The 12,679-nt window shown below is 47.7% G+C and overlaps 1 protein-coding gene and 1 long non-coding RNA gene across 2 annotated transcripts in view; one reads left to right on the forward strand and one right to left on the reverse strand.

Moving 5' to 3' along the window:
• Positions 1 to 7,571: 7,571 nt before the first annotated feature.
• Positions 7,572 to 9,286, reverse strand: LOC132542957 (uncharacterized). The gene is made up of 2 exons (XR_009553927.1): positions 9,124 to 9,286; positions 7,572 to 7,960 (listed from the first exon to the last, which is right to left on the reverse strand). It is a non-coding gene; the product is annotated as an uncharacterized LOC132542957 (long non-coding RNA).
• Positions 9,287 to 9,397: 111 nt separating this feature from the next.
• AK4 (adenylate kinase 4) overlaps positions 9,398 to 12,679 on the forward strand; it is a 64,148-nt gene continuing 60,866 nt past the window's right edge. Inside the window, exon 1 of the mRNA XM_007528230.3 lies at positions 9,398 to 9,550. Coding sequence (XP_007528292.2) covers positions 9,406 to 9,550 — 145 coding nt within the window. The 5' untranslated portion in view covers positions 9,398 to 9,405. The remainder of the gene's footprint in view (positions 9,551 to 12,679) is intronic.

The raw sequence follows: 12,679 nt of genomic DNA on the forward strand, positions 1-12,679 counted from the left end.
AAAGAATTGAGGAGAAAGCATGATTTTCAGGAGTTTTGAACTTTATTCTGGAAAACTGAGAACACCCACTTATTGGCGTGCAGGTGGGAGAGAGAGATAGAGACAGAGAGAGAACAGAGCGAGCCTGGGGGCCAGGCAGTGGCACACCTGGTTTAGCTCTCACATTACAGTGTGCAAGGATGCAGGTTCAAGCCCCTGGTCCCCACTGACAAGGGAAAGCTTCACAAGTGGTGAAGCAGGGCTGCAGGTCTCTGTTCTCTATCTCCTCCTCCCCTCTAAATTACTGTCTGTCTCTATCCAATAAATAAACCAATTATATTAGAGAGAGAGAGAGAAAGAACAAGCCTGAGAGCCCTTTACTCACATGATGGCAGGATCACCTAGGCACAGAAAGCGGGCCACACCCATAGGACTAACATATAAACATCCAAGCCCCACCTTCACCTCCTTTGTAAGCCACACCCACACCAGTTACCATTCTTATTTCCTGTGCAACAGTTCTTGCCTGGGGAACATGTGTGGTGTCATGGTGCAGCCGTGTCTGTGTTTCCCCAGGTACCTCCTCCTATCATTTATGAACTCAAGAGGACCTTCCTCCCCTCCCTTTTGCTTTTTTAATCTTGACATGTTCAGGTCTCTAGCTTTACTCTCTGGGGAATCTCCAGAGAGGGCAGAGAAAGGGAAACAACAAAAACAACAACAAGATCCATTTATTCATTGGTGTATCAGTCATTCAATACTGTTTGTTCTCCTTGCTGACAAGAGAGGCAGCCTCCTCCTCCTTGGGAAGGAGCCTGCTTTGTTTTGCAGGCACCCAGGTTCCCTAGAGCCTTGCCCCCACCACAGTGGGAGACATTTCCATGCAGTGGTGTCTTTGTGTCTGCCTCAGCCTTTCTCTTGCTTTCTGAAAAAGTTAACCTAGAGCAGTGAAGCATTGGCGAGGACAAAAAAAAAAAAAGTAATAATAATGATAATGTTCTTCATGTTGAACTCTATACAGTTAAAAATAGAAATGGGCTAAAGTGGAGTCTTTTATGCCAAATCCCACTAAGACATAAAACCTAACCTACTTACAATTTTAGCCTAGCCCAAAAGTAAATAGAATTTCCAACTGATCAACCTGGTATTTCCTAGGCAGTACCTCTGAGTGATCTGCATAACAACATGCCCCCTGCCTTTCCCGGATGATTTAGATGATTCAGAGTGAAGTGACCATTTATTTTGTTAATTTGCTATTTGTCTCACCTTCTGACTTCCATTTGGTGCAATTGGCCGGGCCACTCTTTAGTTTGTAACTAGGGATCCTTGAATACAGCCAATTAGCTTTTTGAATTTACTCAAAAGGATCTTGTTTTCACCAATATCTAGCTGTGCAAAAGCCGAGGTGAAACACTATATAGTGCGGGTCCAGGAACCTGAGGTCTCCAGCAAATGCAACAGTAGTCAGCGTGACATTGTGATAGGAAGACAATAACAGAAAGATGGCGGCTGGTAGCATGGAAGTCTAATATTTGAAACAGAATCCCTATAATATTTGTGAAATGTGTTTGTAGTGATCCCATCATTAAAAAAAGTCCTGGTGAGTTACATGAAATTGCATTTCAAAGATCCACTAGAGTATGGGACATAACATCCTTGATGTTGCAAAAGATAATTTGACATGGTACAGAGGTGATTCTAGTTGGTATTTGAATGTGGTGTTAAAATATTCCCTTTCTGACAGAGACAGGCTGGGAGTATGGATCCACCTGTTAATGCCCATGTCCAGTGGAGAAGCAATTACAGAAGCCAGACCTTCCATCTTCTGCATCCCATAGTGACCCCAGGTCCATACTCCTAGAATAATAAAGAATAGGAAAGCTTCCAATGGGGGGGGGGGGGGAATGGGATGCAGAACTCTGGTGGCAAGAATCGTGTAGAATTGTACCCTTCTTATCCTATGGTCTTGTCAATCATTATTAAACTAATAAATAATTTCCCCTTTCTGTGACTGGTGGAGGTAGCTCAGTGATAGAGTCACAGCCCCTGATTTGGACTCCCAACATTCCTTTCCTAACTTAGGATCTCCTAAGTATTCCCTTTCTAGTTCTATTTGGAGTGACGGAATTGCAGAGGAACGGAGTCTTACTGAGAGCCCCTCTACATTAAACACTCTGTACCCCTAGTCAACAACCCTTTGCCTATGTTTTCAAGACGGTGTTAGAACTCTTGGTGTCACCTGTGTTTCTTCTGCTCAGTCACCTCCCTCAGGAGTGGCGAAGCAGGGCTGTAGGTGTCTCTGTGTGTGTCTCTCTCTCTCTATCTCCACCTCCCCTCTCAGTTTCTCTCTGCCTCTATTCAATAACAAATAAAAAGTTTTAAAAAATCATATAAAAAAAGGCAATATTAGTCAAGGCATTTCAAAAGCTGTTGAAAGAACTGGCTGGCAAGGCTGGCAAGGTAGTTCACCTGGGTGGCGCCTTGTCCACTGTACTCATGACACCCCCCCCCCCACACACACACACACACACTCAGCCTGGATCCCAACACACAGGGGAGACTTTGGTATTATGGCAATTTTCCCTTTGTCTTCCTGTTCCTATCTGAGAAAACTGACCTAGAGGGGTGAGGTCCTGTAACGACAAAATGAATGAACGAATGAATGAATGAATGAAATACAGACTGAAGTGTTTCACTTTATTGGGAAAATTTTGTTTTATTTATTTATTTTTAATTTTTAAAAAACATTGATTTATTTATTCCCTTTTGTTGCCCTTGTTTTTTTTTTTTTTTTGTTGCAGTTATTGTTATTGATGTCATCATTGTTGGATAGGATAGAGAGAAATGGAGAGAGGAGAGAAAGACAGACACCTGCAGACCTGCTTCACCATCTGTGAAGCGACTCCCCTGCAGGTGGGGAGCCTTGGACTCTGGGATCTTATGGCCGGTTCTTGTGCTTTGCGCCACCTGTGCTTAACCCACTGCGCTACCACCCAACTCTCCTGGGAAATTTCATTTTATTGTAGTAAATATACATTACTTCACTGGGGCGGGGAATAATGATTACAAGATAGTTGCGACATATATATATATATATATTTATATATTTTAAAATATTTAATTTATTCCCTTTTGTTGCCCTAGTTGTTTTATTGTTGTTGTTGTTGCTGGATAGGACAGAGAGAAATGGAGAGAGGAGGGGAAGACAGAGAGGGAAAGAGAAAGATAGACACCTGCAGACCTGCTTCACCTCCTGTGAAGTGACTCCCCTGCAGGTGGGGAGCCAGGGGCCCAAGCCGGGATCCTTACGCCGGTCCTTGTGCCATGGGTGCTTAACCCACTGCGCTACAACCTGACTCTATATATATATATATATATATATATATATATTTTTTTTTTTTTTTTTAATGAGACATTTACTTATTAATGACGGGGGTGGTGGTGGGGAGATTAAGAGCATCCTTCTGGCACATCTCATGCCAGGGACTGAACTCAGGACCTCGTACTTGAGAATCCTAACACTATCTGTCTGCCTATCTATCTATCTATCTATCTATCTATCTATCTATCTTTTTATTTCACCAGGGCACTGGCACTGCTCAGCTCCAGTTTATGATGGTGCAGGGGATTGGCCTTGGAACCTCAGAGCCTCAGGGATGAAAGTATCTTTGCATAACCATTATACGGTTTCCCCACCCCAAGAAAGTTCAGAACTTCATCCACTGCACCATCTCCTGGGCTGCCAGTTTATTTATTTATTTATTTTTTGTAAATTCTTTTTAAAGTACTTATTTATTTATTTATTTTTCCCTTTTGTTGCCCTTGTTTTTTCATTGTTGTTGTAATTGATGTCATCGTTGTTAGATAGGACAGAGAGAAATGGAGAGAGGAGGGGAAGACAGAGAGGGGGAGAGAAAGACAGACACCTGCAGACCTGCTTCACCGCCTGTGAAGAGACTCCCCTGCAGGTGGGGAGCCAGGGGCTCGAACCGGGATCCTTAAGCCGGTCCTTGAGCTTTGTGCCACCTGTGCTTAACCCACTGCGCTATACCGCCCAACCCCCTTATTTATTTTTTTAAAGCTATTTATTTATGAGAGAGAGAGAGGAGAAAGAGAAGGGAAAGAAGAACAAGAGGAGGAGGGGGTAAGAAGAAGTGAGAGAGGAGGAGGAGGAGGAGGAGGAGGAAGAGAAAAGAGAGAGAGAAAGAAGAAAAGAGAAAGCCAGAGCATCATTCTGGCCCATGCAGATACTGGGGACTGAAGTCAGGAGTTCATGTTCCCAAGTCTGACATTTAAGCAACTGCACAACTTCCCAGGCTACACATATGTTTCCTTTCTTCCTTCCTTAAAAAAAAATAGGGGTCGGGTTGTAGCACTGTGGGTTAAGCGCAGGTGGCACAAAGCACAAGGACCAGCGTAAGGATCCGGGTTTGAGCCCCCTGGCTCCCCACCTGCACAGGAGTCGCTTCACAGGCGGTGAAGCAGGTCTGCAGGCATCTATCTTTCTCTCCCCCTCTCTGGCTTTCCCTCCTCTCTCCATTTCTCTCTGTCCTATCCTATCCTGTTGTTAAAATTCGGCGGCTCTAGCTGGCCGGGCTAGCTTCACGGGCGGGTAACAGAGACTACCAGAGACATACGGCTGGGCAGGGAAGCTGTATTTCTTTATTCAGGAACAACGATTCATAAACTAAACCAAACTAATCACCAAACAGAACTCTGCTGCCTCTTTCCCCCCACGGCGGTGCCAAGCACTCTCGAACTCTCCAACTCTCGAACCCTCGAACTCTGGCACTCTCTCGGGGTTCCTTGGAGCGGGGCCAAGCGCCCGTGAAACTAGCAGGACTGATCCAATCCTCTTGGCGGGGGAGAGCTAGAACAACCCAATGTAAAGCATACAACACTATCCAACAAGGATGACATCAATAATTACAACAATAAAACAAGGGCAACAAAAAGGGAAATAAATAAATATATATTTGAAAAAAAAACTTGAGATATCATTCTTGTGACCCCTGTGGCACTGTCTGGGCCTCTTGACAAAGATAATAATGAGGGCTAATAACAGTTATGCCAAAGACTTTCATGCCAGAGGCCCTGAGGTTCTAGGTTGAATTCCCAGCACCACCATAGGCCAGAGTTGAGCAGAGCTCTGGTCTTTCATTGTGTTCTTCTCTCTGTATTTCTCCCTCATCAAAACAAATTTAAAAAATAACAAAAGATGATGATGGGGGGGCTGGGCGGTGGCACACCAGATAGTGTGTACCTTTTTGGGGTCTCTCTCTCTCTCTCTGGTTTGGGGTGATCTCCAGGGGAAAGGTAACGGACTGGTTCTTTCTCGCTCATGACACGGGTGACACGAAGTAAAAGACACCAGGGGACTCTTAGCGTGCCTAGAATCTGAGTCCTAGAATCCCAGAATCCTAGAGTCCGTTTATTAGCAAAGTGGACATGAGTTAAATAGAAAAACGATGAAGGGAATATTACTAAAATATGTCAGAAATTACAGGTTTCTTAACGGTCGGCATGCCCCTAAGGTAGGGGGCTGGTATGGCAGGAATTGATGAGATACAAGACAGTTATTCTCCATGACACAAGCAACTTAATTATCCAAAGGTATTTGAGAGAAGCATAGGGGTTGAACCCGTAGGGTGAGACAGAGAGAAGATAGATATCAAAAGGCCATATAGTTTGGAATCTCTCTTGTCTGGGGTCTGAGGTATGTGATGAAATGTGTGATAAGGTGTGTTCTTCTGTGATCAGAAGGTGACTTTGAATAAGTGAATCTGCGGCCATGTGGCCTGCAGTTAATGGAGGGAAGTACTGGGGTTTCTGTGGACCTGAGAGTCAAGAAGGAAAGAACCAAGTCTGAGTTTCCCCCCTTATGCTCACCTCGGTTGAGAGAGACTTACCAAGAGGTTATCTTCTCAGACCCCCATCCAGGGACAGGGGGTGGTTCTCCCTAAACTCTATCAGGCTTACACATAGTACCAACAGTACCTTACAAAATGTGTTCAGGCCTCTGGTCCCTACCTGTGGAGAGAAAATTTCATGAGTGGTGATGACATGGTGCAGGTGTTTTTGTTTCCCTTCCCTTCATCTTCTCCTTTCCTCTCAATTTCTTGCTGTCTTTATCCAATAAATAAATAAATAAATAACTTAAAAAGGATAATGACAATACTTTTTTTTTTCCCAGAGCACTGCTCAGCTCTGGCTTATTATGGTGGTGCTGGGGAGTGAACCTGGGACCTTTGGTGCCTCAAGCATGAAAGTCTTTTTGGATAACCATTATGCTATCTTGCTATCTCCCCAGACTGATAATACATTTTCTTCTTGTTGTTTAATCTTTATTTATTTACTGGATAGAGACAGCCAGAAATCGAGAGGGAAGAGGGTGAGAGAGACGCACCCTAATAGGGAAAGAGAGAGGCAGACTGGGAGTATGGACCGACCAGTCAACGCCCATATTCAGCGGGGAAGCAATTACAGAAGCCAGACCTTCCACCTTCTGCACCCCATAATGACCCTGGGTCCATTCTCCCAGAGGGATAGAGAATAGGAAAGCTATCAGGGGAGGGGGTGGGATATGGAGATTGGGTGGTAGGAATTGTGTGGAGTTGTACCCCTCCTACCCTATGGTTTTGTTAATTTATCCTTTCTTAAATGAAAAAAAAAAAGAATCCAGTTGGAGAGCCCACATGAACTCACAATGGAAGTAAAAAAAAAGGGGGGGGAAGAGAGAACGGAGAGAGATAGAGACGCCTGCAGCCCTGCTTCATCATTCACAAAGCTTTCCCCGTGCAGATGGGGACCAGGACCAGGGGCTCAAAACCCCGGGTCCCTGTGCACTGCGACATGTGTGCTGAATGAGGTGCGACATCACCTGGCCCTGGCCATTGAAAATACTTTTTTTTTTTTTTTTTGCCTCCAAGGTGATTGCTGGGGCTCTGTGCCTGCACTAAGAATCCACTGCTCCTGGAAGCCATCTTTTTGTTTTTTTGGCTTCCAGGGTTATCACTGGAGCTTGGTGCCTGCACCAGGAATCCACTGTTACTGGAGGTCCATTTTTTCCCCTTTTGTTGCCCTTGTTGTTTTTATTATTGTTGTGGTTATTATTATTGTTGTCATTGATGATATTGTTCTTGGATAGTACAGAAAGAAATGGAGAGAGGAGGGGAAGACAGAGAGGGGGAGAGAAAGATAGATACCTGCAGACCTGCTTCACTACTTGTGAATCGGACCCTCCCTGCAGGTGGGGGCTCGAACCGTAATCCTTATGCTGGCCCTTAGGCTTCTTGTCATGTGCGCTTAAACTGCTGCTCTACTGTTCAGCCCCCTGATAATATATTTTTAATTAGAGATTTAATAGTGATTCACAAGATTACTGGAATACAGGCTTGTGGTTCTACTTTGCACCTAACACCAAAGTTCTGCATTTCTCTTTCATTTCCCTCAATGACTATTTTTTTCTCCTTTCCAAGTTCATGTGTTTCCACATGTGAGTGAAATCATCCAGCTTTTCACCCCCTTTTTTACTTCACCAAGTATAATCACCTCCAGCTCCATCCATTTTGTCCCAAAGGATACAATATCACTGAAGATTACTTTAAAAATTTATTCTGAAGGCAATATCAAATCTGAGCCAGACAAATAATACAAATAGGGGCCAGGCGGTGGCGCAATGGTAAAATGTGTGCTTTGCATGTATGAGACTGGATTTGGTTCCCAGCAACCCTTCTCCATCCTTCCAAATGAGAATATGTATTGTACTAGGCCAGAAGGTAGATTAACATCCTGGGCCTCAAAGGTCAGGTATCAGTTGGCTATATGGTTCCGAGCTCAGGTGAGGCTTCTTCCCCAGGAAGCTTGAACTTTGGAGTCAGGCAGATGTGGGTTCAGAACTCTTGCTGAAGTGATGAAATTGGATTGATGTAACGTCCTTGCACTGCTCAGCTTTGATTTATGGTGGTGGTAGGGACTGAACCTGTGACCTCAGGCATGAAAGTCATAGCATAAGCTTTTTTTAAAATGATGGTTTATTTTAAAAATTGTTATATTATTATTATTATTATTATTGGATAGACACGGAGAGAAATTGAGAGGGAGAAGGAGCTAGAGAGACACCTGCAGCTCTGCTACACCACTGGTAAAGCATTCCCCCTGCAGGTGGGGACCAAGGACTTGAACCTGCTTCCTTAGGCACTGTAATGTGAACGCTCAACAAGGTGTGCCACTGCCTGGCCCCTTTGCATGACCTTAATGTGGTGTTCCCAACCCTAATTGAACTTCCAAGAATCCAGGCCTCACCATCTTTAGTCTACAACTATATATGCAGCCCTGAAAACAGTGGCTGGCACATAGTAGGTGTTCAACCAACAGCTCTAGAAGGAATCAATGAATGACTATCCTCCAAACCTTTACCCAGCCCCCTACCTCCCACCCTCCACCAACACTGGACCTGGAACACAGGTTGCAGAAGGAAACTTCCTAGCCCCAAGCCTGGCACACAGTAGGCGCTCAACAAGTTGTATTTGTTGTACTGAGGCCCTTGGGCAGTTACAAAAGAAGGGGGTTCTGGCCGGGGAGTCTGCTCCACCTCCGTTCGCCCCCGCAGCCCCGGTGCTCGGGGCGCTGGAGAAAGGCGCGCGGGGAGCGGAGCGGCGGGAAGGAGGCGCGCGGCTCGCGGGGAGCTGGGGCCCCGGTTACGTAAGGCGAGTCCCGCGCTGCGGGCCGGGCTGCGGGCGGGCGGGGGCGGGCGGGGGCGGCGCGATCGGATCGGCGCTGGAAGCCTGGGTGCGCGCCGCTGCCCAGCGAGGTGTTTACCCGGCGCCGGGGCTGGACTGATACGCCCTGCCCCACCCGCGGCGGAGGTGGGCGCCGGCTCGTCCCCTGCGCGGGAGGAGCCCAGCTGGGGGGATGTGACAGTCGCGGTGGGGTGCGGTGGGGTGGGGTGGTGGACGCTGCCCATGTGCGGGGACCCTGCTGGGGGCTCGGCTCCTCGGCCACCGCGGCGCGGGGGAGCGCGCCTGGAGGCGGCGTCTTTCCAGGCTCCCCGGGGCTCGGTGCACACGGGCGCTGGGGATGCCTGGTGTGGAGAGACAGAGAGACAGAGAGACAAGAGAAGAGGTGGAGGTGGGCTAGGCTGACCTCTTGAGCCCCGGAAGGCTGCAGGAGCCGAGGGCGGGGGCTGGGAAGGCGGCCAGAGTCGCCGCCGCCCGCCCGGGGGTGAAGGGCGGGGAGCTGCAGCGTGGCGCCCGTCTCCACCTCCCTGCCAGTCGCTTCCAAGAAGTCTCTTCTCTCTGCAGGGTCGCCTGGAGAGTCTCCCCCCGAGAGCCAACAACAGAGCAGAAGAAACTTAAAGTTCCCGGGGCTTTTTCTAGGGTGCCCCCCCCACTCCAACCTCCCGGGTCACCCCGGGTCTCCGAGGCCATGGCTTCCAAACTCCTGCGCGCGGTCATCCTGGGCCCCCCCGGCTCGGGCAAGGGGACGGTGTGTCAGAGGGTCGCCCAGAACTTTGGCCTCCAGCATCTCTCCAGCGGGCACTTCTTGCGGGAGAATATTCACGCCAACACCGGTGAGGGGGCGACGGGCGTGTCTGGCTGGGGTGATGCGAAGCGGGATTGACTTGAGTTGGGGAGACAGCGGGAGGCCGGGACTCGACCCCCCCGACCTTCCCCCCCCCCCCGGCGCCCTTCCCCCGCCCGGCGGTGGCGGTGTGGCTCGTACGTGCTGGGGCTCATGCAGCCCGCCGCCCTGCGCCCTAACCGCGCCGGGGAGGGGACCGAGCTTGCCGGAGGGTGGTGCGAGGGGCGCGGCTCGGTCTCCTCTGGGCTCCTCCTGCCTGGAGGCGGGGGGTGGGGAGGCGAGCCCAGTAGCCCCCCAGTTTCTTTAAGGCAAAACCTCCCCTCCACGGTCCTCGCCTTTCCACACCCATCCTCCACCCCCGACCCTTGTCCGTCCAGGATCCACACCGTGGTGCCCCCTTTCTTTGCTCAAGCACCCTACCCCCCCAGCCCCCAATCGAGCGCCGCCCACCTGTGGGAGTCCGGCCCGGCTGCGCCCTGGGGAACCTTGGGGTCGGGGATGGGGGTGAGGGAGCTTGAAAAGCCTTTCTGTTCGCTGCCGCCTTCTAAGGTAAACCCTCTCCACCAGTTTCTCCTCCTTCCCAAGCTGATAAATTGCATTTTGAATCCAGCTTCTTCCCTGATAATGGCTTCTTAAGAATGCCTCCCTTGGTAGGCTGGCTCACTTGAGCGAGTCTGGGCATGGGTACAGATCGCCTGATCTCAGTGTTTCTTTTTGAATTTATTATTATTATCATCATTATTATCTTTATTGGCTAGAGGTAACCAGAAATTGAGGAGAAGGGGGAGATGAGAGACACAAACGCCTGCAGCACCGCTTCACCACTCGCAAAGCTCTCCTCTTACAGGTGTGGGGGGGGGCTTGAACCCGGGTCCTTGTGCATTGTAACGTGTGAGCTCAACCAGGTGCGCCACTACCTGCCCCCCATATTATTCTTATTATTTTTACCAGATCACTGCTCAGCTTTTGGAGCCTCAGGCAGGGGAGTTTCTTTGCATAACCATTATGCAATCTACCCCCTTCACCTCCCCGCCCCCCACCTCAGTGTTTCTGACTCTTCTGCCCTCACTTCCCACTCTGTACTCAGCCCCAGTTCTTCATGAATTGACGTGAAAAGGTGAGAGGTGGCGATGTGTAGCTGTGAGGTCCATCTACCTTTCTGGGATACATACAATTAGCAACTTCAAAACGAATGATAAAAAGCTTGAAAACGAATGATAGTACAGGGCGGACGCTGGACTATCGCTAGTGTTCCCATTCGTGTCCTGGGACTTCACAGTGCGTTTTGGGCTAATTATGAAGGGATCTTCTTTGCAGATTAATTTGAAGAGGTGGGTGGGGGAATTGTTCTGGAAAATGGAAGGACAGGTAAAAAAGTAAGAATGAAGGAGGATTCAGAGCAGACTTATTTACCCATGTGCAACACTTACATGGTACTTTTGACTTTTAGGATTACTGTGCCTCCCCACCCCTACGCCCATCTGTCTCAGAAGGAATTTTTTTTAAAAAAAAATCTTTTTAATGAGGCAGACAGAAAGAGTGAAAAAGATCACAGCATGGACGAAACTTCCTTCAATAAAGTTGTGGCCAGACTCTGACTTGGGTCACACACATGGTCAGAAGGAGAAGTTTTCTGTGCCAGATTGTATCTTTAACTTTCTCTCTCTCTTTTTTAATTGTTTTTATATTTATTTATTTTCCCTTTTGTTGCTTTTGATTTTCATTGTTGTAGTTATTGATGTCATTGTTGTTGGATAGGACAGAGAGAAATGGAGACAGGAGGGGAAGACAGAGAGGGGGAGAGAAAGACAGACACCTGCAGACCTGCTTCAGTGCCCATGAAGCGACTCCCCTGCAGGTGGGAAGTCGGGGGCTCCAACCCGGATCCTTACTCCTGTCCTTGCCCTTTGTGCCACATGCGCTTAACCCACTGTGCTACCGCCTGACTCCCAACTTTCTCTCTTTTAAAGGTTTATTTATTAACATACAGGCAGGTAGAAACAGCATCATCTGGAACATGCATTCCCAGAATCAACTCTGAACCTCAGGCTTTTAAATTCAAAGTTCTAGCCACTGCACTACCACCTGGGTTGCTGCCACGTTTACCTTCAGTGGTTTTGCTTTAATATTTTTCTCCTCTCCTCTTGCTCCTTCCTTTTTAAAAGATTTTTATTTACTTATAACAAAGATAGGAGGAGAGAGAAAGAACCAGACATCACTCTGGCACATGTGCTGCCTGGGATCAAACTTGGGACCTCATGCTTGAGAGTTCAAAGCTTTACCACTGTGCCACCTCCTGGACCACTTTATTGCTCTTTTTTAAAAAAAATATTTAATTATTTTTTTTCCCTTTTGTTGCCCTTGTTTTTCATTGTTGTTGTAGTTATTGTTGTTGTTATTGATGTCATCGTTGTTAATAGGACAGAGAGAAATGGAAAGAGGAGGGGAAGACAGAGAGGGGGAGAGAAAGACAGACACCTGCAGACCTGCTTCACCGCCTGTGAAGCGACTCCCCTGCAGGTGGGGAGCCGGGGGCTTGAACCAGGATCCTTAAGCTGGTCCTTGTACTTTGCGCCACCTGCGCTTAACCCGCTGCGCTACAGCTGGACTCCCCACCCTAGTTATTTGCACTCGAGCATTAGAGCACTGCCCAGCTCTAGTTTATGGAAGTGGTAGGGATTGAACCTGGGATCTGAGAGTCTCAGAGATAAAACTGTTTTTCCTAACAATTCTGCCATCTCCCCCAGCTCATCTCTACTTAGCTAATTTTATGATTTTAAGATTTATTGTGAGGGGTGGGGGACAGCATAATGGTTATGCAGAATGACATGTCTGAAGCCCCAAACATCCCAGGTTCGGTCCACAGCACCACTCTAAACCATAGCTGAGCACTGCTCTGGTCTTTCGGTATTTCTCTCATTAAATAAAATATTGAACAACAACAACAACAAAAGATTTATTGTAGAATTATACACTGTAATCTCACCATCTTGTAACCTACTATTCATTACAAGTAACAAATGAAAATATTTATTTATTTATTGCCTCCAGGGTTATCGCTGGGGCTCAGTGCCTGCACTATGAATTCACTGCTCCTGGAGGCTATTTTCTCAATTTT

This window comes from Erinaceus europaeus, chromosome 13 (genome assembly GCF_950295315.1).
Source record: "Erinaceus europaeus chromosome 13, mEriEur2.1, whole genome shotgun sequence".
Classification (NCBI taxonomy): domain Eukaryota; kingdom Metazoa; phylum Chordata; class Mammalia; order Eulipotyphla; family Erinaceidae; genus Erinaceus; species Erinaceus europaeus.